This window comes from Lissotriton helveticus, chromosome 12 (assembly GCF_964261635.1).
Source record: "Lissotriton helveticus chromosome 12, aLisHel1.1, whole genome shotgun sequence".
Classification (NCBI taxonomy): domain Eukaryota; kingdom Metazoa; phylum Chordata; class Amphibia; order Caudata; family Salamandridae; genus Lissotriton; species Lissotriton helveticus.
In genome coordinates, this window is record NC_136073.1 from 514,813 (window position 1) to 542,523 (window position 27,711).

At 49.8% G+C, this 27,711-nt stretch overlaps 1 protein-coding gene across 1 annotated transcript; it reads right to left on the reverse strand.

The window, feature by feature from the left end:
- Nucleotides 1-6,522: 6,522 nt before the first annotated feature.
- Nucleotides 6,523-27,541, reverse strand: SLC39A3 (solute carrier family 39 member 3). The gene is made up of 3 exons (XM_078671248.1): nucleotides 27,408-27,541; nucleotides 15,022-15,556; nucleotides 6,523-7,707 (listed from the first exon to the last, which is right to left on the reverse strand). Exons 2-3 carry the CDS (start codon nucleotides 15,226-15,228, stop codon nucleotides 6,952-6,954), a joined length of 963 nt encoding a protein of 320 aa, XP_078527374.1. The 5' UTR covers nucleotides 15,229-15,556; nucleotides 27,408-27,541; the 3' UTR covers nucleotides 6,523-6,951.
- Between the last annotated feature and the right edge of the window lie 170 nt (nucleotides 27,542-27,711).

A 27,711-nucleotide genomic window follows, 5' to 3' on the forward strand; every position in this document is an offset into this window, starting at 1 on the left:
GCAGGCTACCCAAGGCTTTGATAGTTCTCCACCTTGCAGGACGATTCATTGTTACAATTGTGCAGAGAGGGTTGAGGATGGCAGGGTTTTACGCCAATGTCCACAGGCCTGCTGCAGTTCTCGCCAGGCAGCGACTCTTCTTCGTCCTTCTCTCGATCTGTTAAATCTGAGTTCTTAGGTTCAGGGGTGCCACTTAAATACTCAATTAAGGGGTGTTAATGGGAGGGACAGGTAGTAGCCAATGGGCTTATTATCTTTAGGGTGTCTACACACTCTATATGATCACTTCCTGTGGGATGTGGGCATAACCCTGACCAGAGAATGCTAGTTCCGTCCTGTCTTGCCGCCAACAAGTGGGGTCAGGACAGGCGGGTGGGCATCTCCACCATCTGGAGGGGGCTGGGTCGCATACCAAGGCGGCAGGGCCGTAGTAGCTTCCCACCCTGGAATGCATATCCTGCGTGGAGGAGGTGTGAACACCTCAGTCTAGAACAGGCTTTGTTTCTGACCTCCAAGAGCAAAGGTTCTCACCTCAGGAGGTCAGAAACCAGTCTAGGGTAGCTGGCTAGTCGAGACCGGTCGGTCAATACAGTAGTAGTCAGTAGGTTTTCAGGGGGCAGTTCTAAGGTGATCTCTTGGTGCATCTATTATTAAATCCAGCACTGGCATCCGTGTGGGTTGATCAAGACGAGGTGCTTGCTACCAAGCACTTTGGGGTACAGTGAAGCCATCATGTAGCTGGGGAACTCAATCAGGAGTATCCAGCCCATGTACTCGTTGGGGCTTCGCTGTGCACTCGTGGTACCCAAGGGGGTATTACAGGGACACATCCACTCATGTAGATGTGCCCACACATGGGTATAGTGCACCCTGGCTTTGGGCTGTAAGGCCTGCTGTAAGGGCGTCTTACCTATACCATATGCAGTGTTTACCAGGTCGACTCTTCGTTTAAATCTGCACCAAGACACGCAGGCTGCAATGGCAGTTTGCGTGAGCTTTGTGAGGAGTCCCTTAGTATGGCACAATCCGTGCTGCAGCCCTTAGGGGCCCTCTTTAGCTCCAAGGCCTTAGGTAACAGGGGTACAACTTACTAGGGATTCACGAGGATCCTAAAGGGTTGCCAATTCTGGCACAATCGTACAGTTTAGGGAAGGGACACTGGTCCTGGGGACCTGGTTAGCAGGAACCCAGTACACTTTCAGTCACAGTTGCACCAGATACCAGGCAAAAAGTGGGAGGTATCCATGTCGAAAGAGGCGCTTTCCTACATCACTCAAATGTGTTTTTACATGTTTATGCTTTTCTATGGTAAGAAAGCCATATACTGCATTTTGTTAGTTACAAACAGTTCTCAGGGGTCCGCTTTAGGACTTAAGGTGCTAGCAGGACACAGTCGAAAGTACCACCAGCAGTTTTTGTTTACATGCCCTGAAGTGTCATGGGGCGGAGGTGGTGGACGGTTGGCAGCCTTGTACGCGACACCGTAGGCAAAGAGGGGGGCTGCCTAGAAACAGTCTGTCCCTGTCCCAGTGCATGATGGGAACAGGGCAAACCAAACTACAAAAGCCAATTCTTACACTCATTGCACCATCAGGATTCAAGCAAGCCGGGCCGATGACGCCTGAAATGGCAGAAACCGGTCCCCGGAAGCTTGTTTCCTTCCCAGTATAAGAATTGGCTTGGTAGTTTGGTTTGCCCTGTTCCCATCATGCACTGGGACAGGAACAGACTAATTTGCATATAGCCAAGTTCTGAGCTGGGATGGTGCAGTGAGCTAAAAAACGGTGATGGATCAAGCCCTGATCATTGGACTGGGTAAGAGTGGTCTGCTTAATTCAGGCACTCTGTTCATCACCACCCCCTTTTCTGAATCATTTTGTCCACCATAAGCGTGGAAGGGTATACTCAGATGTGAGTCCCTTGCTCATTGCACCATCAGGATTCAAGCAAGCCGGGCCGACGACGCCTGAAATGGCAGAAACCGGTCCCCGGAAGCTTGTTTCCTTCCCAGTATAAGAATTGGCTTGGTAGTTTGGTTTGCCCTGTTCCCATCATGCACTGGGACAGGAACAGACTAATTTGCATATAGCCAAGTTCTGAGCTGGGATGGTGCAGTGAGCTAAAAAACGGTGATGGATCAAGCCCCGATCATTGGACTGGGTAAGAGTGGTCTGCTTAATTCAGGCACTCTGTTCATCACCACCCCCTTTTCTGAATCATCACTATTCAATGGAAGGTATAATCCTTCATAAAAACCACACATAAAAACTTCAAAGAAATGTCCCAAAAAAGTACTTTATAGGGGAGGTTATGATTACAATGTAGAGACTAAAAAGCAGCCACGTTTGCAAGGTACTGTTAGCGATACATACACACCACCCCTCCCACTGCACAGCTCATAACCTCACAAGTCCCATTGACACCTGACTCAGACTACCCACCCATAATAGCCATTTACGCTTCCTACTTTTTTTTGTGCACACCAAAGATCTGAAATCTCTGCCAACATGCCACCCACCATCTTTTTTTCAGGCAGCAAAGCCATGGCTGATTCTCTTAACTTTCAGATCTCAAATTAGACCTGCAAATGTAGTGTCTTTTTCCGATTTGGACTCAGGTGCTCTACTCTTTTACAACAGAGTTCTACTGCTTGACAGTATGGGAATGGGGATGTTAAAAGGGTGCTTGAAAACGTCCAGGTTCTTGTAGGACAGTGTAAACTACTGTGCGACGCAGGACGCCAGGGTAACGAAGGCTTTACCTGGACGATGCTCCGGAGTGCACCCTTGCATCTGGTTCCATAGATTCAGGTGTGCATTGTTACTCCAGTGCATGCACCTGCGGATGGTCCTCCAGATCAGGGGGTGGGCGGTCATCCAGATCCGCAAGTGGACGACCCTGTAGACCCAGGAGTGGACGGCCCTGTAGATCCAGGAGTGGACGGCCCTGTAGACCCAGGAGTGGACGGCCCTGTAGACCCAGGAGTGGACGGCCCTGTAGACCCAGGAGTGGACGGCCCTGTAGATCCTGGTGTGGACGGTCCTGTAGATGCAGGGGTGGGCGGTCCTGTGGATCCAGGAGTGGACGGTCCTGTAGATCCAGGTGTGGACGGTCCTGTAGATCCAGGTGTGGACGGTCCTGTAGATCCAGGTGTGGACGGTCCGGTAGATCCAGGTGTGGACGGTCCGGTAGATCCAGGTGTGGATGGTCCGGTAGATCCAGGTGTGGACGGTCCTGTAGATCCAGGAGTGGATGGTCCGGTAAATCCAGGAGTGGACGGTCTTGTAGATGCAGGACTGGACGGTCCTGTAGATCAGGAGTGGATGGTCCGGTAGATCAAGCACGGTTTAAGTTGTCATTTTTCATGACCTCTCAACCACTGAAGAGCTAAAACACTCATTACTCAGTCTGTGTTAGTTCAACGATGAAACCCACAGGTCACAGTCCTAGTAATCTGCATCAGAGGATCACCGTAGACCTGAAAATCCTGGCAGTGGAAAAGACACCACCGTGATGTGCTCAGAAAAAACGTATGCATAGTGACCAAAGCCATCATCCAGCAGAGAGAGAAGAGCCTGTGGTTTGGTACTCTTGGCAGTGGTCTACAATTTGAGTTGGGTCTTGCTGGCTTATTTAAGTGTGTGAACTGTGTGGGTTGAATGGCACTGCCTTCTCTCACTTGGTTTAAATCCAAATTCTGGAACTCGACTTGCATTCTGTCGTAGCTGAGACTGGGGATGGGTTTCTGTTTATCCAATAAAGTCACTTTTCCATCACACTTCTCTGGGTGCTTGTGACCTCTTCACAACTCAGTTTTGTGAACAGAAATCACAAAAATATTTTTAAGAGTGATTCAATTTTCAATTATCACTTCTATAGTTTTTCTTTCAGCCCGCTAAGTAGCAAGAGGTGGGAGCACTACACCTCAAATTGTTTCCTGGATGCAGTGTGGCAACTAACTCTGAGCATGGACCCAACCACAGCACCTCGGCACTGGTTATTTTGCCACTGGTAAGTACATGCATTGAAGAAAGTAGCAGGTGAGAGTAAAAAGAGAACACCTGGGAAGGTTGTGCGGACTAACACCCATATTCACCCACAAGAGGGTGTTTCTCTTACCTTTTGGCTCAATCCTTTTATGGAAAGCCTTCCCATGAACTTAGGTATGCAACGAGACCAAACGCTTCATGGAGAAGACCCATCACCATCAACAAACCATTACTGAAAACTCAGGCATCATTGAACTCGGCTATCTGTAACCCCTATTTGGCGAGGTTGATTTCTTAAAGAGAGTGAACGGCCAAGGTCATTTAAGAGTCAGTGTGGGGAGGTGGTCTCCAGGTGGGGTGAAGTGGCCACAAGTATATCAAAAGAAAGTCCATTGTCATGCACCAGCTATACTGGACGCGATTGATTGTGCTCAATTGTTATTCAGTTTTTTTCTTATTTGAACATGTTTTAAGTGTTCCAGAACGAGAAAGTATGTGTGTGGGGGAAAGTTTTCAATTTTATGTGGGTAAGTTATGTACCCTACAAATCTTCTCTTCTTAGCAGGGTCAAAGCAGTAGGCTGGGATGCTGGAAATAAACAGGATATCACTAGGTATCACAGCCATCTACAAATTCCTAGCAAATTCAGATTGGTTGTTTCAGAACCCTATGTTAAACAAGAGGGTCAAAATAGAGGACAATCGTCCCTCTGCTGAACAGGAGGTAAAAAGTTATAGGCCTGCAAACACTTTGCCAACCAGAAAACAGAAACTACGGGAGGTCTGGCCTTTTGTTGATATGGAAGTAGAAGCTAGAGAAATACTGACCATGTGCTAAACATGAGAAAGAAATGGGGTCCTGCTGATCCTCAGCTAACAAGGATGCAGAAGTTGGACAACTTTCAAACCCCTACTGACATGGAAGAAGAAACCGGGTAAATACGGACTTGCGGTGCTGATCAAGACAAAGGACTGTTGACCATCTGCTTAATAAGAAACGGACCATGAGGCAGAAACTAGAGGGAGATGGACCCTGGGCTGAAGAAGCGGTGTATATACTAAAATGCTAATAATCCATCAACTGCTCATAAGTGGGTGCGAGGAGTGGGGGGGTTACAGTAGTTAAGAAGAAGAGCCTGAGTTCCAAGAAAGGGTCTGGATGCTCATCTTCAAGACACAAGTTATACAACAGCTGATGGCAGAAATTCCATTGCCAAGGATGTACCCCTTTCTTACTGAGGGAAGCACTGTACTTTCATAGCACAGTTGGTGAAAACCAATGAAATCCTAGAATCTAATCACAAAATGATAATTTACTAACAGGGAAAATGCAATGCTGCCCTGCAAGGCGGTCTCTGGCTCCAATGATGAGACAGCAGGATCTCCTTCATTGGCGCTCCCAAAACCACCACCGCACAACACACGCGATATTCATACAGAGGTGAATCCAGCAGGTGCTGTGGCTCGCATGAAGTCAACATCTCTTTTTCACAGAAACATTTTTATTTACATGTTCTTGGTCTTATCTACATTTTGGACTTGAAAATAAAATAGAAACAAACATGATATGTTTTCAAGACCACCACCGAGAGATGTGCGGAAACTTGGAAAGAAGGGACTCATGACCTCACAGTTCTACCAGTAAAAAAAAAGGGGCAACCCTCAGGCCTCGTGACAAAAAATGGAGGCAATTGTGCCTTCCTCATTAGATAGACACCCCAAAAGGCGCCCACACATTCCTGCAGACTCATAGAATTTGGAATAAAAAGTTCATATCGTGCCTATGAATCGCCACCCCTCCAAACCAGTCTATTGGACATTGTAAACACAAAAATGTAGGAGGCAGAACTTTAACCTTCATTGCTCGTGATTTTTTTTTAGCTCACTTTCACAAACATTGTGCTTGGGAATTACAAACCATCACTGTGTTAAGTAAATCAGAAAGCCCCCTGATGCAGTTCAGACTTACGCTCCAACTATGCCTGCTACCTCATACCTGTACTATACGTTTTATTGGTACTATGTTATATACTGTATTGGTGCTATGTACATGATCATGTTGAGCTACCTCCCCACTATGCCCCCTTGTTCCCCTGCCCTCCACCTGCCTTTGTAAAGCGCTCTGTTATCTGCAAAGACCTTGTTCGCGCTATATAAAACTCTCAAAATAAATAAAATAAATAAATGCAGTGAGGGTCACACTCCGGTTCACTGGTCCCAATGATGCGGCCTGGATCCTCAGCGGGTTGTATTATAAAAGTAGAGCTCCAGTTGAGGTATAAATGTGCCCCCACTCTGGGCTTGTGGGAAGAGTGGTTGGGGCCAGGATGCATAAGTACCCTCTGTGTTCTGATTTGTATGAATCGACTGTTGTGGGTCTATGTCCCCGTCACTACAAGTTGAAAGGAGTCGAACATGCTCAACATTATCAGCCTAAATTACAACACCCAACGACTGTGTATTTGGTCACATGTATGCCATCAGTGCAAAAAGGGCATGAACCCTCTTGTGTTTATGCCACACGAGTGCAGGAAGGGTCCACAGTGAAAGGGCCCCGCTCCAGGACCACCCATGGATCTTCACTGTGCCCTCTTTTCAGCAGTAGAAGCAAACATGTGCAAAACAAGAGAGCACATAAGCTCGGAGTCCCAGACGAGGGCAGAGTCTGAGGGAGATACACCAGGTAAATTCCATGTAGAGTCCACAAAGAGGGCATTTTCAACCAGTACCAAGACTTACAGTAACATTATGTACAGTACAATCATTCTCTCTCTCCCATTCATTCCTTGAACAGACCAGTGCGAATCTACCAGGATGCTGCGGGTCACCAAGGAACCCACCACTGCACTCTGCCTTCCAGAGTCCATCTGCGTCACTTGCAGCAGTAACGGACAACATAAGCTGCCACAAAACGGCAATCGTTCCCCGTGGAATAGAAACATTTGTTGCCTTGGTTTCCAGATTTAATACTTTAAAAAAAGCAGGCCTGCCAAGATGCTGGCAAGGATCGCATACCCCAGCACTAAGAAAAAAACTTTGAGAAGACGGTCTCTTTTGTCATCCAGCTCGCGCACGAGGATCTCAAAGAAGGTGATGAAGAGGAAGGTGCCAGCAGCGATGCCCTGCAGTAAAACCGAGGCCACACTGCTAGCCACGTTCTGGGCACTATCAATGCCAATCCCAATCCCAATGCCCAGAGGGTTCATCAGGCTCACCAGGATAGCAAACTTGACTGCTTCCTTCAGGGACAGGGATGCCTTCGCCATGCTGATGCCTAGCGCCATGGCCACAAGCGCCTCGTGAACAGCCACTCCGATAAACAGACTTAGCAACTTGGTCCCATCTTCCTGCAGCCCGAGTGCGAGACCCTCAAAGATGGAGTGTGCAGACAGAGCAAGGACCAAACTGATGAGACGCAGCGGACTGGACCGGCTCAACTCCTGGATGTTCAGGTTGTGACTGTGAGAATTGTGGCCACGACCAGTGTCGTACAAGTTGTGGCCGCGAGTCGAAGCGATAAAAGGGCTTTCGTATTCAGCGTCACTGCCAATGTCTGACCCAGCATTAAAAGTTTCCAAGTCAATGAAGGAAGGCTTCTCTTTCCGGAAGGCGAGAACAGCCTGCTCCACAAAGACGGTCAGGAAGAAGCCCACCAGCATGATGGTCTCAGCAAGGGGGTAGTTTGTAGTGATGTTACTGTCAAGCAACAGCTGCGTGAGCTGGAATGAGAACAAAAACACAGGTGCATCAATGGACAGCAGAAAACCAGGACAGGCACATTGAAGCCTCTGCCTACCCTACAGGCACAGCTGCTTGCTTCTCCAAGTAGGGCCAAAACCCAATAGAAAAGGTACAGCAGCACTCCCTTAACTACACAGCTAGCAAACATCCCTCAGACACTGCAGCTACCCATCCCACAAGAACAGAAGAATTATTGAGCTGGGGACACAACTGTTCACTGACAGTGGCTCATGCTACAGCCATAGCAGACAGCCACCTACAGCCACAGTCAACCCCGTCTTTATACAAGCATACTCCATGTCATTCCACAGGCACAACAGATACATTTCCCACAAAAGACAGAGCCGCCCCCCGCCCATTGCTAAACAGAGACACTACTCTTCTACAGGCACGGCAGACACCCATCCTACCCCTTCATAACAGCATTGCCCATCACCCCCTACAAGCACAGAGCTTCCACTCCGACAGGCAAATTATTGAATGCAACCTTCTTCCTCCCTGAACCCATAAGCATTGTATCTGGGACCATGGACATCTTTATTGATTTCAAACCATGGATATCTGGAATCACTGCCATCCTTGATGAATTAAAACCCAGAATGTGTGTACCCAAAGGCATCGTTAATGAATTCCAAAGTACAATATGTGTATTTCGATTTAAAATCAAGCACAGAAAACCCGCACGCGTGTGTAGGATAGACAAACCAATTACAAAGCAAAAAGTCCTAAAGTTCCTCTTTACAAGTGCATTCCTGTGGAGAGGGGTGTTGGGTGGAATGATCTCTGAGGAGCTCCAGCACAGCACCTACAACATGGGTGAGGGTCACAACGTGCAGGAATGGGAGGAGATCCGTCTGAAGCAGACAATGCTGCCTGACCCAACGTACGGCCATAGAAGCCAGAGCTGCAACAAAATCACCCTCTACAGCTAAAACATTCCAAAAGATGGTCCCTAGACTTGGTCGCAGCGTCTCGTTAAGGGCCCGCACCGTCTCGTTGAGGGTCCGCAGCATGGACAGGTAGTAAAAATGCAGCGCATCGGAAGGGGTTATGTTAATTTGTAGAGTGAGTCTATTCACCTGTGAGGGTGCCCAGGTGCGAAGTAGGTTCCTTCATAAGTCCATGAGGGAGATTCTGAAATGTTCGGGGAGATCGTTCCAGGTTTTGGCTGCAAGGTCTGAGAAGGAGCGTCCTTCGCGTCTGGTCTTCCTGATGCGGCAATGGGGGTGTGCTCTTGCCTGGGACGCAGCTCAAAGGTGTCTGGGGGGGTTGGTAGAAGTTGAGGTAAGCTGGACATGTGTTGTGGACAGCTTTGTAGGTGTGGGCGAGTATTTGAATTTGCATCTTTCCTGGACTGGGAGTCCGTGGAGATTGGTTAGGTGTGGAGAGATGTGGTTATTTCATGGGATGTTCAGGAGGAGTCTGGCAGATTATTAAATGGGCTACGACTCCGATGTAAAGGGGATTTCCGTAATCAGGTCCACTTGTGATAAGAACATGGGTGACAGTTCATCTGCTGCAAGATGTGAAAGCATGATGAGGAGATGGTGTTGATCTGTCTGCCCATGGAGAGATTGGTGTTGAGTATTATCCAGAGGTTCTTAGCATGATCCGCAGGGGTGAGTGGGGGGCCAAGTTCAGAGGGCCACCAAGAGGAGTCCTAGGGAGTGGTTGTTGCTAAAGATTAGGACTTCAGTTTTGTTTGTGTTGAGGTGGAGGCAGTTGTTTTTCATGCAAGCAGCGATGTTGCTCATGCAGTTGGCTAAATTTGCTTTGGCGTTGCTGGCTGAGTTGGGAAGGAATGAGCTGTGTTTCATCGCTGTAAGGTACTATATTGATGCTGTTGGCTCGGACGGTGTCCGCGAGGGGCCTCATGTAGATGTTGAAGAGAGTTGGGCTGAGTGACGATTCTTGAGGGACTCCGCATACGAGTTTCTTGGGCTCTGAGGTGTGTGTGTGGGTGGGGGGTGGGTGTCTAACTTGTTTGAGTTATGTCTGTGAGGAAAGAGGATATCTACTTGAGGGAGAGTCCGCAGATACTGAAGTGCTGAATCTTTCTGATGAGTGACCATACTGAAAGCTGCAGAGAGGTTAAGGAGGATAAATGGGCCGTTTCTCCTCAGTCGAGGATGCTTCTTTCATCATTGGTGACCACAATGAGGGTGGTCTCTGCACTGTGGTTGGTGCGAAAGCCTGATTGAGAGCTGTCTAGGGGTTTATGAAGTTCTTTGAGGTCTGAGGGTTGGATATTAATGGCTTTCTGCGTTACTTTAGATGGAAAAGGACAGGAGCAAGATGGGTCTGTAGCTGCTGAGGGTTTTGGGGCCCGCTGTTGATTTAATAAATCATTGACATCTGCAGTTTTCCAGGAAGAAGCGAAGGTGGCAGTGGTTATGAAGGTGTTGATGATAGCGATGAGCATGGGGGAGGTGATGGTTCTTCCAAGGTTGTAGACAAAGTAGGGACATGGGTCTGAGGGGGCTGCTGAGTGGATGGTATTCATCAGGGCGGTGGTTGCTTCGTTCAAGTGGGGCTTCCATTTGCTTAGTTGCTGTTTGGCGATGAAGGTGGTGTCCGGCTGACCAGGCTAGTTTGCATTGGTATGCTGTGGACCAAATGTGTTGTAGATCTTGCCAATCTTCCGTTCTAAAAAGGTTGAGAGATCGTTGCAGAGTGCTTGGGATGAAATGGCTTCATTGTTGGCAGCTACACGATTGGAGTACTCCCCAACGATGGTGAAGAGTTCTTTGCCATTGTTGGAGCTGGCTTTGAGTCTGGAGGTAAGGGCCTTTTTCTTTGTGTCTCGTAGTTGTTGGTGGTAGAGGTTGAGGTGAGGAGACCTGGAGTGGGGTTGGAGGAAACCAACAGTGCAAAACAGAAGTCTCTTCTTGGAACCAGCCCCAAGAAGTGTCAAGAATACCTTCTGCTGGCAAGTGTGGTAAGAATGTCTGAGCCAGGCTGTGGAAGGGTGAGGAGCCTAGGAAATGCAGCTTGGCGACCGTGGCCTCATTAGACTGGTGACACTTGAGACAAGTCCTACATGTTCAATAACAGAACTGGCGACTGTACCAGATATATATTTGGGGCTATTGAAGTATCACCACATCATGCCCTTCAGAAAAACTAAAGGCAAGGAAGCCAGGGAGAAGGACTTTTTTTAACCAGCAGAGGTCCTCTGCCTATCAATGAGATAGGAAATCAGGATGCTCACTGGGCTAATATGACCCAGTTGGAATACTTGCTGGGGGACCGTCTGCAGGATCTAGGGCCCGCCACTAAACATTTTTAAGAAAAGGGTATCCTGAATGGAGAACAACTTAGAAGAGTTGAAACACAGACTGAGACAGACCAAGGCCAAAATAAGTGGTATGGAGAAGCAAAGCTAGAGGACCGAAGAGAGGAGCAGAGGGAAACTTTCCAAAAGAATAAAACTGCCAGAGAATGCACCATCCCAGCATCGATAAGAATGGAAAGAGGTGGAGAAGCTGGATGGGGGCTGAGCATAAAACCCCAAGGATCTTAGGGATACCACCACGGCATGAACCCAAAGACGGACGCTTGTTCCAGCAGTTTCTATAAACTGAGGTGCTGGGTTTGGGGCCCCAAATACACACCCGGAGGTTCACAAACCCTTTTGCCTCCCAAAAAAGGAGTAAAAGGAAGATACAAGGACTAGTTTGCTGAAAAAATGGGGCAGGAAGGAATTTTGCTTCACACACCCACAGACTGTGTGGAACTTCATAAACTCGGAGAAATCGCAGATCAAGGTGTGCCTACAGAAACAGCATTTGACAGGAATGGAGCTGTGATCTGCTTACAGGTTGTGCGACTTAGGCTGTCTGATGGACTTGGCCCTTTTTGAGGGGTCATCTCTAAACTTTTTGCCTTTCTCCCCGCCTTATTTCTGACATGGTGTTGGTGGTTTTAGGCCTCTGGGCACTTTAGCACTGCTGTCCAGTGTAAAGTGTGTGTGCTCTCTGTGTACATTTGGTAACATTGGCTTGCCCTCCCATAGGAATGCATTGGGAATTCCCTGATCAGTGTGTCAGAGGTAATTCCTGATACAAGAGGAGCAGCGTGGTCGAGTTTAGTATATTTAGAATTGTAATAATAAATGCTGCGCAATGGTGGGTGCAGATTTATTATGACTATTTGGGAAATACAACTTTTAGAAGTTGACATTTCTGTGTGCTATGTGGCTGCCTGCCTGATGTGAATTGCATGTCTGACTTGTGAGTGACAGAGGCTGGGAGGTGTGTGTGTGACTCCAGGAGGGGCAGGGTGAGTCAGCACTAGGCTGAATGGGACATCTGCATTGGCAGTAGTGGGAGGAGCAATCCCCTGACCCTGAATAGATCTGTGCCTAGCCTGGACAATGATGGCTCCGCCCCTTGTGGTGTGTCTGATCTTAGAGCCCCCACCTGACAAAGGGGAAGAGGAGCTTGAAAAACAAAGTGCTCCAATTCCCTCCTGAACCAGTTGCATCTGGTTCCCCCAAACCCTGCACTGCAGACAAAGGAAGAAGTGGTATAAGTATAGCGGCTGTGACCCCATGTTTGTGTGTGTGCTTGTGCTGTTCCTGATCCTGCTGGGGCGCACTGCTGCTGGGGCCCAGGAGGAACCGCCATGAGGACTGGCCTCCCTGGGCCCAGCATTGCCCCCTTAATCTCCCAGGACTGTTGCTGCATCTAGCGCCTTGTGAGCGCTATATTTTTAATTTAGCCCAAGAAGAGCAATGCGTGGGTTCCGCAGCATTGAGCTGCGCGTGGAGGAGGGAATCCCCGGCGTAGGGATTCCCCTGTGTTGCTGATGAGGCGGGAGCCCACCTCACATTTGTGCTGCATTTGTGCTTGTTTGGAGCAGCGGGTGCCCACCCCGCGTTTGCCCTTGTTTTATGAATGTGCGGGAGCCCACCCCGCTCTAATGCGCTTACGGAATGGGGTGCCCACCCCGCCCCTACCTTGAGACTGGCGGGTGCCCACCCCGCATTGCACCGAGAGGAGGAGGGAAAAGGAGGCGGCCACTGCAATTGCGCGGCGGCCCGGAAGCCAGGTGCATCCGCCTGACTGTGGGCAGGAAGGTAATTTTGCTTCACACGCCCACAGACTGCGTGAAACTTCATAAACTAGGAGAAATCGTAGATCAAGGTGTGCCAACGGAAACAGTATTTGACAGGTCTGGAGCTGTGATCTGCTTGGAGGTTGTGTTAATTAGGCTGTCTGATTACCTGACCAATTACATTTTGGGCAAGTGGGGGGTAGTGCAGGCATGAAGTCAGAGTTTTCATAATGGTGGACACATCTCTATTCCTTATTTCTCCCATGGTCCACATTAGGCATTTTTCGTTTTGTTAATTCTGAGCTCATTTGTGAAGATGGTTTCATGCTTGTTTAGTGAAAAGGTTACTGAACGATTACTCTTTTTTGGCATTCAATTCTTTTTATCTGTAATTCATACAGCGCCAAACAAACACGACTGAAACCTAAACCTCTATTACTTACTTTCTTTTATACCCAAATAAGAGGACTTGGAAGGATTTAGAAAACTTTCAGTGAGTTTTCCTTAAATGGTAAAAGTGACAAACTACAGGGTTTGGAAGCAAAGTCTCACCAACGGCCAGGCAGTTCATACAGACTCCTTTGTACCTGTGCTAGTTTCTCAAATCCCTGATCCATTTCCTTAGGTCTTCTGCAGAAGCGGAAGCATTGTTTACTAAGTCTGTGATTAGCACACAACAAAGAACTGGGAGTAGAAGTATGTAACCTTTCCTTCTTTTACAAAGGAACTGAAATGATATTCAATAAAAGGTTCAACCCAAAATGTGAAAGTGGGGCAGTCAAGGGAATGGTATAAAGGGGTTTACATTATATTTTTTCAAAAAAGGCCTTGCAGAGACTTCCACTGAAAATCTAATCACCAGACACTTGACTCAGTGCAGTCTGTAATGAAAGGTCCCCTCCTCACAGGAAGCAGAGCCAAGCTCCTCTTTATCTAATCCCCTTTTTCAAAGCTCAACAACTGGCAGACAGTGCTCACTGTTACTAGGGTCCCAACTATTAAGCAGTCCCTTTAAATAATTAAAAATACACCTTAATTACTGACATTTACATGTGCACTCGTTCTTGGCCGTGGACTCATTACAGCTATGCCGTACAGAGGTAGATAACACCCTCCTTTAATGTAGCATTGAATACATTAAGACATCCCTATGTAATGGAGAGTTACTACTGGGATCTAGTGAGTGAGTTCCTGAGTCCGGCGCTCCTAGCAAGCAAGGCTTTGCAGCAGCAGCTCCTCTGTGTTTGTAGAATCGAACGTTAGTCTACTCCTCTGCTCGTGGTTTTGGTCCTGAAATCCACGGATACAACGAGAAGGGAGTAGAGGAGGACTGAGGAGATTTTGGCTTTCCAACTTCTGCAGATCTATGTTCTGCAGATAGACCATTGCTAACAAACCGGTCTTTGATCATGGTGGATGGCAAGAATTGTGGCATGTGGTGGTAACCATAACTGGCAAGGTTAGTTGTTCTTGCATGCTAAACTCAGAATCATAATTTTTTTTTCAGTGATTTTTTTTAATGATGTTAATTTCTAACCCCAGCTGTCCAGCACGTTTGGACCATAGGGCATGGCCTGCAGCCAACCCCCAACTGCTCACTGCCTTTGACCAACCACATCAGCGGTTGGCTGAAGGGCCTGGCACCAACCCCTGTGGGCTAACTCCATTCAGCTGTGCACTGTAATGGGTTGGGGCCTGGGTTGCAACGAGGTGTTGCACACAACCCACTGCAATCAGCCTTGTGTTGGGCACACCCCCTAGGTCTCCAACCTCTGTGCTATGCTGGGAGATATTTGTTATAGTGCTTCCGCTTAGCTGTGGATTTCTTTCCACCATTTACAAGCCACAAATCGATCATTAACTAAATGACAGCGGAGTCCAACACCTAAAACGGTGGCTTGCGGGATTGCTCTCAATTGTTTGTTTGTTTTTTGGGGGGGGGGGGGGGGGGAGGTTTGCGAATTGTGCTCCAGCGTAAAAAAAGAATTATGGGTCTAGTGCTCGAGTTTTAAATAGTGAACATGAACATATTATCCTTGCATGTGTAAACCACTGTGGGCCGACAGCCATGTCCTCTAGAACTTTTGAGGACAGCTTTGCAGTCATGAAACCTAACACATGCAGACTGCACAGCAAAAAGCAAGTAACATTTCACTTAATATCAACAGAGAAATTAAAACAGCCTAACAACAGAGGCACATATATGAGAAACAGCAGACACGCTTTTCACCAACCTTATCGCGAACTGCAGGCAGCAAAGCATTGAAGCAGGTGGCCAGAAAAACCCCTCCTGCAAAGGAATTGCAGAGGGTGAGAGTTCGCCCAGAGCGAAACGGCTTCTCGTAGTCATCCTTTATAATCTTAACAGGCAGCAGGGACGCAAGCATCATGAGAAAGAGCATGCCGAAAAGGCACAGCAACTTGGCAATTAAAATGTTCATCTTTACAGTGTACTCTGCCGTTTGTCAGTACTTGAATGTCTCCACTTCAATTTCTTAACATGTGGAAACTTGCACTATAAATCTTCAGAAAGTGCACAGTGGGACCAGAACCTTCTTCCTCCAGATGCCTGAAGCAAGGCGATGCTTGAAATCTGGGGCACGAAGAGCACAGACACAGTCCATGTACGTGGAGTTAATAAAATTGCAGCGTCATGGACCCCTATGCGCATCCATTTAATGCTTTGTTTCATATGTTGTTTCATCTGTGCCCAGGGGCCACAAAACATACTCAAAGAGCAACATCAAGTTTCAGGCAATCATTTTCATTCTGGAAAGAAACAGTTGACAGAAAAATGACTTTAATGTGGGATAACAGGATTCCTACTAAAGGTATAAACTTCAAACATTATCTATTACAAGAAAAGGGCATGTTAAACAAAGTTATAGGGGTTACAACAACAAGAAATGTATATCTCTAGAAAAGGAAAACAAATGCATCACAATAAAAAAAACCCAGTAATTTGGTAATCCAGGCCTTCCTAACTGCATCAGAATCAGGCCCATAGTCTACAAACAATAATGTTTGGGAATAGAGTTTCTGCAAATATGTGTCATTTGCACATCACCAAGTAAAGTGCTACTGGTTTGTTTTGCTCCTATTGAACTCTTTGTTTGCATCACACTTCTTAATTTAAAAAATGCTTTTGTAATTCCTGATATATTTCGAAATATTTCTAATATTAATTTACAGGCTATTTATTTAAATGTTGTGTGTTAGAGCAAAATAACTGACATTTTCAGACAGCTAACTTGACAGACACCTCTCACTCTTGTAAGAGAGAAAATTAAACCTCATTTTTCAAGCAGCAATTATTTTGAAGGCAAACTGTCATTTGACCTCTTTCCTTCAAGACAGAAAATGTGTCAAGATAAAAACAAGATTTAATGGCATCTTTATTGCTCATTCCCTTTCTGAATGAACAGAACACCTGTTCCTTTCCAGCTTAAGTTTACTCACCAGATGGGACTAATAGGTGCTAAAAAAGTAGCTCGACCTGATAACATTTTACTCGCAATTGCGAGTGGGTGAGTAGATTTTTTGAGCCCTGTACTGCATGCGACTGACATTTCCAAATAAATGGCTGTATTGTCAATCTCGATGGTATGCATATTGACAGTGACGAGAAAAGGTTGAGTAAGCTTGCTAGGAATTAAGAGTAGGGCACAGGTGCTTTAATCAGAGGATTCACGTCCACTCTCCCATTCCTCTGCCTAGTACAACCACAGAAACGCTGCCTACTGTCAGAAGGAAGTATATAATAGAGTTCTGTAATCTGACAGTCTCCATCCATGCAATGATCTTTTAGGGCCTTCTCCAGTTTCTCTTCTCCAATACCTCACAGCACACAATACCAGTCCTTTCTTTATGTTGATATCCTCTCATCTATCAGATCCCAGACACCTGCCACAACTTACTATTAGGAAGAGACTCTCCTCATGGGTGGTCTGCTCGGACATCCGGTCTCTTTTCTAAACATTCCTCCCTGTGCTGGATTATTTCTTTAAAGATGTTTTAGATCTAAAAACTATGGAGGTTCATGTGCATTTCTGTTGCCTCTCCAGCAGGTTCTTAGGCTTTGCTGGGCTTGGGGTGCTCAATGAGTGCATGACTCATGTACTGCTTTATCAGTTCCCTTGATCATCGCCTGATGTATCAGGTACTGACTGCTGTATTTGTTTTTGGACAGAGCTTGGTATTTTATCTAGGCTACTGTTTTTTTACATTGATTCAGTCACCATCAAATGATTTGCCATAGCTGACTCAGAACCTGTTTTTGGATTTGCTTTGTGTTGGACCCGGCCTCGTGGCGTGGTCCTACCCCTCCCGCCTGGCGGGCCCCAGACGACATCGGCCCTCCATCCAGCTCGGGTCGGCCTCGGGCACACCTCTGCACGCCCTCCAAACCACCAGATCCGCCACCCGGCGGCCCACAACCACTGACACGACACCCTCGGGCCGCCCCAGCATTACCGGTCCGGTGCCCACCTCGGACCCTCATTCCAGGCCGACGCCATCTTGGGCCCATCACGTCACAGACACGTGGTCCCGGACCAGCCGCTGCCACGGCCCCAGTGAGCCCGCCATCGAGGCACCAAGAACCCTCCGGGTGGTCGAGTGGCCACTCCACCAGAGACAAGGAGAGGGGAGTTTCGATGGCTCTCCAATCATCCCCGGATGCCTGGTTTCGATCACCCTCCGGCCTCCCTGGGCTCCGGCTCCACCCCCCTGCTGGGTGTCTGGACACCATCATCCCGGCCCCTCTGATCCCCAGGCGAGAGGGTCCGGACATCAAAGGACGCCAGACCTATATCTGGGCCAGCCCCGGAGTAGGACGGCAGTTGTATCCCGGAGTCGAGAAGCCCTGCTGACGCTGTCGCGGCTGACCCTGAGACGAATTCACCTTGCTGTTCTACCTGGAGCCTGCTGGCGCTGCCGCGGTCCATCTTCGCTGTAACCATCTTGGAGCCTGCTGGCGCTGCCGCGGTCCATCTTTGCTGTGACCTCCTTGGAGCCTGCTGGCGCTGCCGCGGTCCACACTTGCTGATCCATCTTGGAACCTGCTGGCGCTGCCGCGGTCCACACTCGCTGATCCATCTCGGAACCTGCTGGCGCTGCCGCGGTCCACACTCGCTGAACCATCTTGGAACCTGCTGGCGCTGCCGCGGTCCACGCTCGCTGAATCATCTTGGAGCCTGCTGGCGCTGCCGCGGTCCACACTCGCTGATCCATCTCGGAACCTGCTGGCGCTGCCGCGGTCCACACTCGCTGATCCATCTCGGAACCTGCTGGCGCTGCCGCGGTCCACGCTCGCCGAACCATCCTGGAGCCTGCTGGCGCTGCCGCGGACCAACCTTCCGGAACCCCCCAGCTCGAGGATTGAGAGCTGTGCGTAGGGTCCCATCGCAACCGACCATCTATAAGACTGTCCCGCTACCTGGCCCCTTGCTACGAGACTTTCCAGATCTCTGGATCTGCTGTATATATTGAAACGATACTTATTGCCCGATAAAGATTGAAAACTCTATCTACGTGTGGTGTATATTTGGAGTGGTGTGGTTACTCTGCTGTACGATTCTAGGAGAGGGCCCTCCCATCGGAGGCCTCTCGACATCGCTCGGTCCCTTCTCTGAAGGAGGGGTAGACCTAGGGGTGGTCAGTCAGACACCTTCTGCCTCCCCCGGGTTCGCTTTTCTAACACTTTGGATTTCCTGTTTTCGGTTTGACGACTAAGATTTAGTATTCCTGTGGAGTGAAGTGCTAATTGTTGTTGGTTCTAGGGCACGGTTCCTGGTTTGCCTTGGGCTTGTTAGTTAGGATTCACCTTACATTTGCCCAAGCCCTCCTTCTCCCTTCACTCCCTCTTTCAGCCCTGCAAAGTACCAGGTATCAGGGGTAAGAATAACACATTTTAATACTGGTGTCCGCATCACTGCACTAAAATGCATTAGTCACGCGTCACTGCACCCCAGGTACCACCCCGAGGAGCACGCATGTACTAGAGGAGGCTGTAATGCATTTAAAGTAGCAAACGCAGTGCGCTGCCAGCTGCCTACTCTGTTATCACAGAAGTTGCCGCCTCAATCTTAATTTAATAATTTTCCATAGATTAAATGAAGTTATGCTCCAGGCCATGGTTCAAGGAAAGTAATTAAACTCCCATTCAAGGCAGATGAAGTCGAGCTACCCAGCCCAGCAGCGAGTGTAACACGTGGTCTTTGTCAAGTGCAGGCGCTTGTGATGAAAACAAAGCAATCTGGACTTGCTGCCAGTTACAGAAGTATAGCCCGTCCTATAAATCCAGGAGCGGCACCTGTTGTTGTTTTGCCGGTTGCGGTAAGGCACCTGCCCCTATGTGATTAAGCAGGGCCTCAGTGGCTAACACATCAGAGAGGCAGTGGGCAGCAGTTTTTTGCCTCATCCGACCACATGCAACCATTAGAGGCGGTCGTGTTTACGGAAGCTGGTAAGACTATGTATTGTAAAATCCTGACCAGGCCTAGGCTGCCTTCCTCAGCAGGCCCCATACAAAGGCAGATTGGCATGCTTGAGAAAGGGTACGAGCAAGAATAAAAAGAATCACGTTCACCTCTGCCTTCTATCAATCAATCAATCAATCAATCAGTCAGTCATTTGAATAGCGTGCTACATACCCGCGAGGGTCTTCAGGCACCGGGAGGAGGGTGCCGCTACTGGTCAAACATATTGTTACAAGGAACAAGGGAACCCAAAGTAGCTATCGGTCTGGGACCTTGGGGTATATAATGTTTCAAAAGACAGTGGTCTCAAACATTTAGGAATGATGGAAAAACCAAATGAATATAGACCAAGATTAAAATCTATATTTGCTGTCCAGCCGGACAGATTTTAATAACAGGTATAATTATATGTAGCCAAGTTATTAGACAATTTCCAAGCGGGACACAACCTGTGTCCAACTACCACATATGTGAAAACATATGACGTACATATAAATAAGAGGCAAGGAGGGACAGTCTGCAAGTGACTCAAAATTAAAACAGACAATTGGTATTAAAGTACACTTAAGGTGATTTTACAATAAAACATTTAAATCATCAAGTGTATGCTGTCTCAGAAACGCTACTGGTCAAACAGCCAGGTCTTGAGTAGCCTCCTGAAGGTCAGCAGGTCTTGGGTCTGTCATAGGCTCAGTGGGAGGGTGTTCCAGGTCTTGGCGGCAAGGTGGGAGAAGGATCTCCTGCCATTGGTTGTTCTTCGGATGCGAGGGACAGTGGCGAGTGCGAGGTCTGCGGAGCAGAGCTGGCGGTTGGGGATGTAGAAAGAAAGTCGTCTGTTGAGGTAGGCTGGGCTGGTCTTGTGGAGTGCCTTGTGTGCATGAATGAGGAGCTTGAAGGATATCCTCTTGTTGACAGGGAGCCAGTGTAGATTTCTCAGGTGGGGGGTGATGTGGCTGTGGCGTGGTACGAAGAGGATCAGTCGTGCAGAGGCGTTTTGGATGCGTTGCAGTCGTTTGATGAGCTTGGTCGGGGCTCCCGCGAACAGGGCGTTTCCGTAGTCGAGTCTGCTGCTGACGAGGGCCTGGGTGACAATTCTTCTTGTATCTGTCGGGATCCACCTTTAGATCTTGCGGAGCATGCAGAGGGTGTTAAGTAAGAGGAGGAGCCGGCGTTGACTTGCTTGGTCATGGAAAGAGTTGAGTAGACGATGATTCCCAGGTTGCGTGCGTGGTCGGTGGGTGTCGGGGCTGCCCCCAGTGCTGTCGGCCACCAGGAGTCGTCCCAGGCTGAAGGGTTGGAGAAGAGGGTGAGGACCTCCATCTTCTCCGTGTTCAGCTTCAGTCGGCTGATTTTCATCCAGTCGGCGACGACTTTTATTCCTTCGTGGAGGTTGGATTTGGCTGTGATGGGGTCCTTGGTGAGGGAGAGGATCAGTTGAGTGTCGTCGGCGTAGGAGATTATGTTGAGGTCGTGCTGTTGGGCGACGTGTGCGAGCGGGGCCATGTGGATGCTGAACAGGGGCGGACTGAGGGAAGATCCCTGGGGTACGCTGCAGATGATCTCGGAGGCTTCGGATCCGAATGGGGGAGGCGGACGCTCTGGGTTCTGCCAGAGAAGGAGGTGGTCCAATCCAGAGCCTTGTCTCGGATCACTATGGCGTGGAGGCGTGTGCATAGTGTACGGTGGCAGAGGGTGTCGAAGGCGGCGGAGAGGTCCTGGAGTTTTTTTTTTTTTAGTAGGGCGTTGATCTCGGCGTGTTTCCAGCTCTCTGGGAAGGTCGCGTACTCGAGGGAGAGATTGATGAGGTTGCGCAGATGGGGTGCGAAGGAGCTGCTGGCTTTGTTGAAGATGTGGTGCGGGAAAGGGTCTGACAGAGAGCCGGAGTGGATTGTGCTCATGGTCTTGATGGGGTCATCGATGCTCACATTGGCCCAGGCTAGCAGGGGGTCGTGGTCGATGGTGTGCGGAAAGTCTGTTGTGTTGATGTATGTTGGGGCTGTCTGGGTGTTGAAGCTGTCGTGGATGTCTGCTATCTTGCGTTGGAAAAAAGTGGCGAGGGAGTCACACAGGGCTTGCGACGGCGGGATGTCGTTGGTGTTGGAGAGTTCCTTCACAATGTTGAAGAGCTCCTTGCTATTGTGTGTGTTGTTGTCGAAGCGGTCTTTGAAGGAGGTCCTATTGGCGGTCCTGATGAGGTGATGGTGGTTGCGGATGGCGTCCTTGTAGGCTGCGTGGCTTTCAGGAGTCTGTTCACTGTTCCATTTCTTCTTTAGTTTCCGGGAGGCTTGCTAGCTGTTATTCCGACCTGTGCATGCGCTCTGTGCGCTTCAGGACCTGAGCTGCTGCTCGTTTTTAAAACTTACCTCGTTTTATTTTATTTTGGTTTTCTTTGCATTTTGCACCGTTTTTACTCGCGCCTGGCCCTCACTTGCACTCTAATTTTGGGAACCACACCGCTGTTGGGCGGGTCCGCTTCCCGGCGTAATTCTCTCCAGCAGCGCCATATTGGAAGTACTTGGTGCCGCTTTTCGGCGCCAGCAGGTAGGCTTCACGCGCTAGTCGTCAGAAGGACGCTAGGCGTGTACTTAATGTGAGTCATGCTGACGCGCAGCGGTTACGCGCAGCGGGGACGCCGGACTGACGCCGGAGTTACGCCAGAGTTCAGCCCGTCTGCGCCCGTCCGCGCTGAGGACGGGCTGCAGGAGGGGCTGGACGCTGGGACTCCTGTGTGGTCTGGTGAGTCTTCTAGTAGGGATCTGGCTCGCGTCCTGTTGTCCCTCAGACCCCCAGCACTTCTCTGCCATCATCGGCTTCCTCCAGAGGTCCTTTGCGTGGCGCGGGTCTGTCCCTCGTGTAAAACCTGTTTGAATATATTTTCGCAGGCGGTCCCAAAGTCGGGTCTTTTTCCCTTAGGCCCGCGCACCTTCCAATCCAAACATGGCTTTCTGATTAATGCGAGGTCGTTGGTCAAACACAATATTGACTTCCACGACTTTGTGACCTTAAGACAACCCGACTGGGTCTTTGTTACTGAGACCTGGGCCTCGGAGACTTCTGGTCATGACCTCCTGTTGGCTATTCCAGAAGGATATGCCTTTCAGAGGCTTGATAGAGTTCGTTGCAGAGGGGGTGGACTGGCTATCATCTTTAAGTCCGCACTCTCCTGTATTATAAAATCTCTATCGGTCCCCGCAGACCCATGTGAGGCTTTATACTTTTGCATCGGGAATGCCCCCTCAAGCTCCTTCACTGGAATTCTTATATACAGGCCCCCAGGATCTAGAACTAATTTTTGTTCTGAGCTATTTAGAATTCTGGAACCATATTTTGGTAGATCGCATTTTACTATTCTGGGAGATATGAACTTCCATTTAGAGAATCTGGAGTCTAAGGACACATCCTCCCTAGTTAACCCCTTGGAAGCCTGTGACTTTATACAAAGAGTGCTCCATCCGACCCATAAGGCTGGCCACATCCTAGATGGGATATTCTCTAATGATTCCAGATTAACGGTCGGCCTGCCGGTGCCGATAGTCTGGTCTGATCATTTTGCTGTTCCACTGTCCCTGGATACTTCCTGTTTAGAGGCGAATCCGGGTATAAACAGGAAGTGTTTTAAAAGAAGCTTTAGGAACCTTACGAATGAAACACTGGCCCCTTTTATTCAAAGTATGAATATTACATCTTTGCGGATTGTGGATGAATCGGCCCAAGAACTCGCAGACTCCATCACTAAAGCAGCTGATGAGCTGGCCCCCCCCTCACTCAAACATGTGGCCCGGCATAAGCCGACAGCCCCATGGTTTTCGGAAGAACTTAGATCCTTCAGACAAAAATGTAGAAGGAAGGAACGATGCTGGCGTAAATCATGGGATCCCAAAGACCGTGAGGTCTACAAGGGCTTGCTACGAGATTATAAGAACAGAGTAATCAAGGAGAAACAGGACTACTTCACCAACTTAACCTGTTCTCTTACGTCATCTAAAGAGCTTTTTAAGATCGTTGACTCCTTATGCTCACTCCAGCTGCCCGACCCTGTGGCCACTTCACAGGAGCTATGCAATAACATCTCAGATTTCTTCTATAAAAAAATAGATGATATCTATGTGGCTCTTCAATCTCAGAGGAACTCACTTGGGGAGGAGGACTTTTCTAGAGTCCAACTTTTGGAATCTGGGGATGCGGCTGCTCCCCAAGTCTTTAATCAATTTCCTATGCTTTCTCTGGAAGGTCTTAATCGCCTATTAGATAAAACAAAATCTGCTTCCCCTGTGGACCCGGTCCCGTTGAGAATACTAAAGATCTGTAGGGCTACTATTCTTCCTCCAATGTTGGAAATTATGAATGGTGCTCTGGAGCAGGGTGTTTTCCCAGGGGCATGGAAGAGGGCTATTGTAAAACCCCTCCTTAAAAAGCCCACCCTTGACCCTGGTCTATTGAAGAACTTTAGGCCCATCTCTCTGCTGCCGGCGCCTGCCAAAATGTTGGAGGCTCATCTGAACTGTCATCTGTCCAATTTTTTGGACGCCTCAGGGTTTTTGGATGGGTCCCAACATGGGTTCAGAAAGCTGCACAGCACGGAGTCGGCCCTGACTAAGGTCGCGGATAACATCCGTCGGAAAGTCGACCTTGGGCAGACCACTGTGCTTGTCCTGCTGGATCTTACAGCGGCTTTTGATACCCTGTCTCCCTCTACGTTAACATCTAGGTTAAGGGAGGCAGGGGTAGCAGGTCCGGCTCTGAGTCTCCTGAACTCCTTTTTACATCAGAGAGAGCAGCGAGTGATGCTTGGGGACTACCTCTCCCCTGTTAAGTCTTTGCAATGTGGGGTGCCACAGGGGTCGGCGTTGAGTCCGACCCTGTTCAATATCTATGTGGCCCCCCTTGCAAGGCTAGTAAGATCTCAGGGGATGGAGGTAGTGTCGTATGCCGACGACACGCAGATTATGGTGTCCCTGACCCACTCCGTGAACGTCACCTCGTCCAGCTTTAAAGCCTGTATGCAACTTGTTGCAGAATGGATGGTCTTCAACTCACTAAAGTTGAACGGTGACAAAACGGAGGTCCTGGTCTTCGGCAAAGACCAGGGTATGTGGTCAGGTGAGTGGTGGCCCTCATCGTTAGGCATCTGCCCCACTCCCACCGAATCTGCTAGGAACCTAGGCGTCATTTTTGATACTCGGCTCTCCATGGAGCTTCAGGTCAATAGGACAGTGGCCACCTGTTGGGGGGTCATTGGAATTCTGAAAAGAATTGCTCACTATCTGTCCCCACAGGCACGCAAACAGGTTGTGGTTGCCCTTGTTGGCTCAAGGCTTGATTATTGCAACTCTCTCTATGCCGGGGCCAACAAGGGTATTCTACAACGCCTGCAGGTGATTCAAAACGCCGCGGCACGTTTTGTTTTGGCCCTCCCGTGGCGGTCCTCTGCAACCTTGGCAAGGAAGAGTCTCCACTGGTTGCCCATCCCTTCCAGAGTGTCGTTTAAGCTTCTTTGCCTTACCTACAGCGCCCTGAGGGCAGGCCCGAATGATGCTTTGGGGTCTTTGTTAACTAGGTATGTCCCAAATAGATGCCTCCGCTCTCTCGAGCTTAACCAACTGGTAGTCCCGCGCGCCAGGATGGCGAGATGGGGGAGCAAAGCCTTCTCCATTCTTGCACCACAACTGTGGAATGCTCTCCCCTTAGAGATAAAATCACAGCCTTCACTGGATCTCTTCAGGAAGGCATTGAAAACTTGGTGCTTCATTAAAGCCTACCAGTGAGCTCCTGGTTTCTGTTTGCCGTCAGCTAGTTTTGGAGTTAGGCGCCTTGACGCCCATTGGGCATAGTTGCGCGGAAATAAATAATATTTCATTCATTCATTCAGGCTCGCTTGGAGGATAGGAGTTTTGGGATGAACCAGCTGGCCCTATTGCTGGTGTCTCTGTTGGAGTTTCTTCAGCGGGGCGAAGGTGTTGGCATAGTCGTCGATCCAGCATGTGAGGCTGTGGGCAGCGTCGGTGTTGGAGGGTTCAGTGGGTGGGCAGAGAGCGAGATTTGCGTGTAGTTGGTCTTCTGTAATTTTGCTCCAGCAGCGGCGGGGGATCTGTTGGGTGCCAGGGTTTTTTGTGGGTTTCTGGAAGATGAAGTGGATGCAGCGGTGGTTTGTCCAGAGGAGTTTGTGGTGTGGCTGAAGGAGACGTGGGAGCTTGAGGAGAAGATGGGGTCGAGCGTGTGGCCGGCATTGTGACGAGTTGCCTCAGTCGGTTGGCGAGGTTATCGATCAGGGTGGTGGAGTTGCCTCTGAGGGTGGAGTTGGGGGGGGTCTGTGTGTATCTGCAAATGCATGTGTTCGGCAGTGCTGACAGTGTAGTCGGTGCTGGTTGAGACCCTGATGCTGTTCTTGTGGACGATTGTGATTCCTCCTCCGACTCCGTTGGTGCGGTGTCTGCGGGTGATCTTGTAGCTGTCTGGGATGGCAAATGCGATGTCGGGTGCGGAGGAGTTGTTCATCCAGGTCTCTGTCAGGAAGGCGAAGCCCGGAGATGAAGTGTCGAGCAGGTCCCAGAGCTCAACGGCATGTTTGTGTAAATGTAATGTAAATGTGCTGGATTTGTAAAGCGCACAGCTGCCCGTAAGCGTCCCGGCGCTTGCTTAGGGAACCCATCCTGGTATTCCCCTGTGAGAAACCCCGGCAGGGTGTCCACAAGGTGAAAGCCAGGCATCCCGCCGCGAGGGGCTGTAGTGGAGATTAAGCAAGCTATTGCCCAGAGTCGCAGAGTGTGACCCCGTGAGTTGAGTAGGCACCAGAGCGAGAATTGTCGAGTCTGTGGAATTTTAAGCCCGAGACCCGCCGAGGCGGGGAATCAAACCCTGGTCCACGGTCGATCTCAGCTTCCGGGTCTGCCGCCTCTAACCACTGAGCCACGCTTCTCCTTCTGCTCCTCCTGTGTGCAGAGCGGGTGTTCAGTAGGATGCATCGGAGGTGGTTGGGGTCTTTCTTGGCGGGTGGTTTGTCGGCTCTGAGGCTGGTGTAGCTGCAGTTCCGGCGGGTGAAGGGGCCGTGTGTGTGTTTCGGGGCGGCTTTGAAGCAGGTGTGGGTCCGTCCGGAGTTGAGAGCGTGGAGAGTACTGGCATCGTAGCGGTGGTCGTGGCTGGTGCAGGGACCAGGGGTTCTGGTCAGGCTTGCCTTGGGCCTGCCAGCGGCCGGTCGTGCAGCGGCCACCATATATTAGGGGGTTTGAGGTGGGAGGGAGGAGCAGCTGGGAGGCAGGGGCAGCGAATGGGCGGTCAGGGGGGCGGGTTTACAGTGGGAGCAGTGAGGGGCGACAAAGGGAGCAGAAGGGCACCGAATTACGGGGCAACAAGGGAACAGAAGGCAAAAAAACGGGCAGAGAAACACAGGGGCAACCGACTTGTGTTCCAGACGAGCACCTGTGGGGTGGGCTAACCAAACCAGCCTGATGAACTCCCTGCATTGCAAATCAGCTGGCGATGTGACTCTCCAGCCAGGGATGTGACTCTCCAGCCAGGGAAGTGAAGGACTGTCATCCGGGCTGTGACCTGTGCACGGGACATTGTTACACCACCAGCAATGAGCACCACAAACGAGAACCAGGGCTCGAGTTGGGGTACCACGCGGGTGGACGGCATCCCCCACTTATTTTACCGGGAGCGAGCAAATGGAGCCACACATTCACTCTTTGGCCTCTCTGGGGCAAGATCGGAGCCCATTCAGACGCTGCTCACGCGCTGGCCTCTTTGATGCAATCGCACCTAAGGGGTGGGTGAGGGGAGGCAATGAGTCTGATGGTGCAAGCCACCTTCGTGACGTCACTTCCTGTCGTGACGTCAGCATCCCCCCCCTCCTCCCTCCCTCTTTTTTTTAGGACTTGTGCCCTGGCGAGAACGCAGCCTGGAGTCTAAATGTGTGTGTGAGTGAGGATGCAGCACTGGAGGTCGATCCTCTGGTGGGTAGCAGATACCGGTCTACTCCCCTGTATCTCCACCTCAGTTCCTCTCTACCCCTCCACTGCCCCTTCACTGCCCCCTCTCTACCCCTTCCCTCCCCCCTCCCCCTCTCTACCCCTTCGCTCCCCCCGCCCCTCCTTCTCTCCACCCCCCTCTCCCCGCCCCGGCCCCTCCGTCTCTTCACTCACCCGCTTCCGGGGCTCCCGTGATTTCAGCCTCTCCTCCGTCACCCGCTGCTAGACATGTCACGGATGTTGTCATTTGTCCGTATTGTTAGTACTTCCGGGTCGCCTAACAACCAATCCCGGGGACAGCTGAGCATACTCTGAGCGTGCTGCTGAGTCTACGTAAACCAGGGATTGGTGCACTGGGGGATCCCAGCCAATCCGAGTGCGGCCCTGGAGTGCTCCGGTTTCTCATTGGCTGTGGAGTTCGCCGGTGCCTATGACCTCTCAACTCTCTTGTCAGTAGCCGCCGCCCTGAGGGGCGCTG

What these genes read in the sequence shown, in the direction of transcription:
- SLC39A3 (XM_078671248.1), bottom strand. Translation starts at nt 15,228, where the DNA reads ATGAACATTTTAATTGCCAAGTTGCTGTGCCTTTTCGGCATGCTCTTT. An exon ending in TGCCTGCAGTTCGCGATAAG is followed by an intron (nt 7,708 to 15,021) that starts GTTGGTGAAAAG and finishes TTCTCATTCCAG; the next exon opens with CTCACGCAGCTGTTGCTTGA.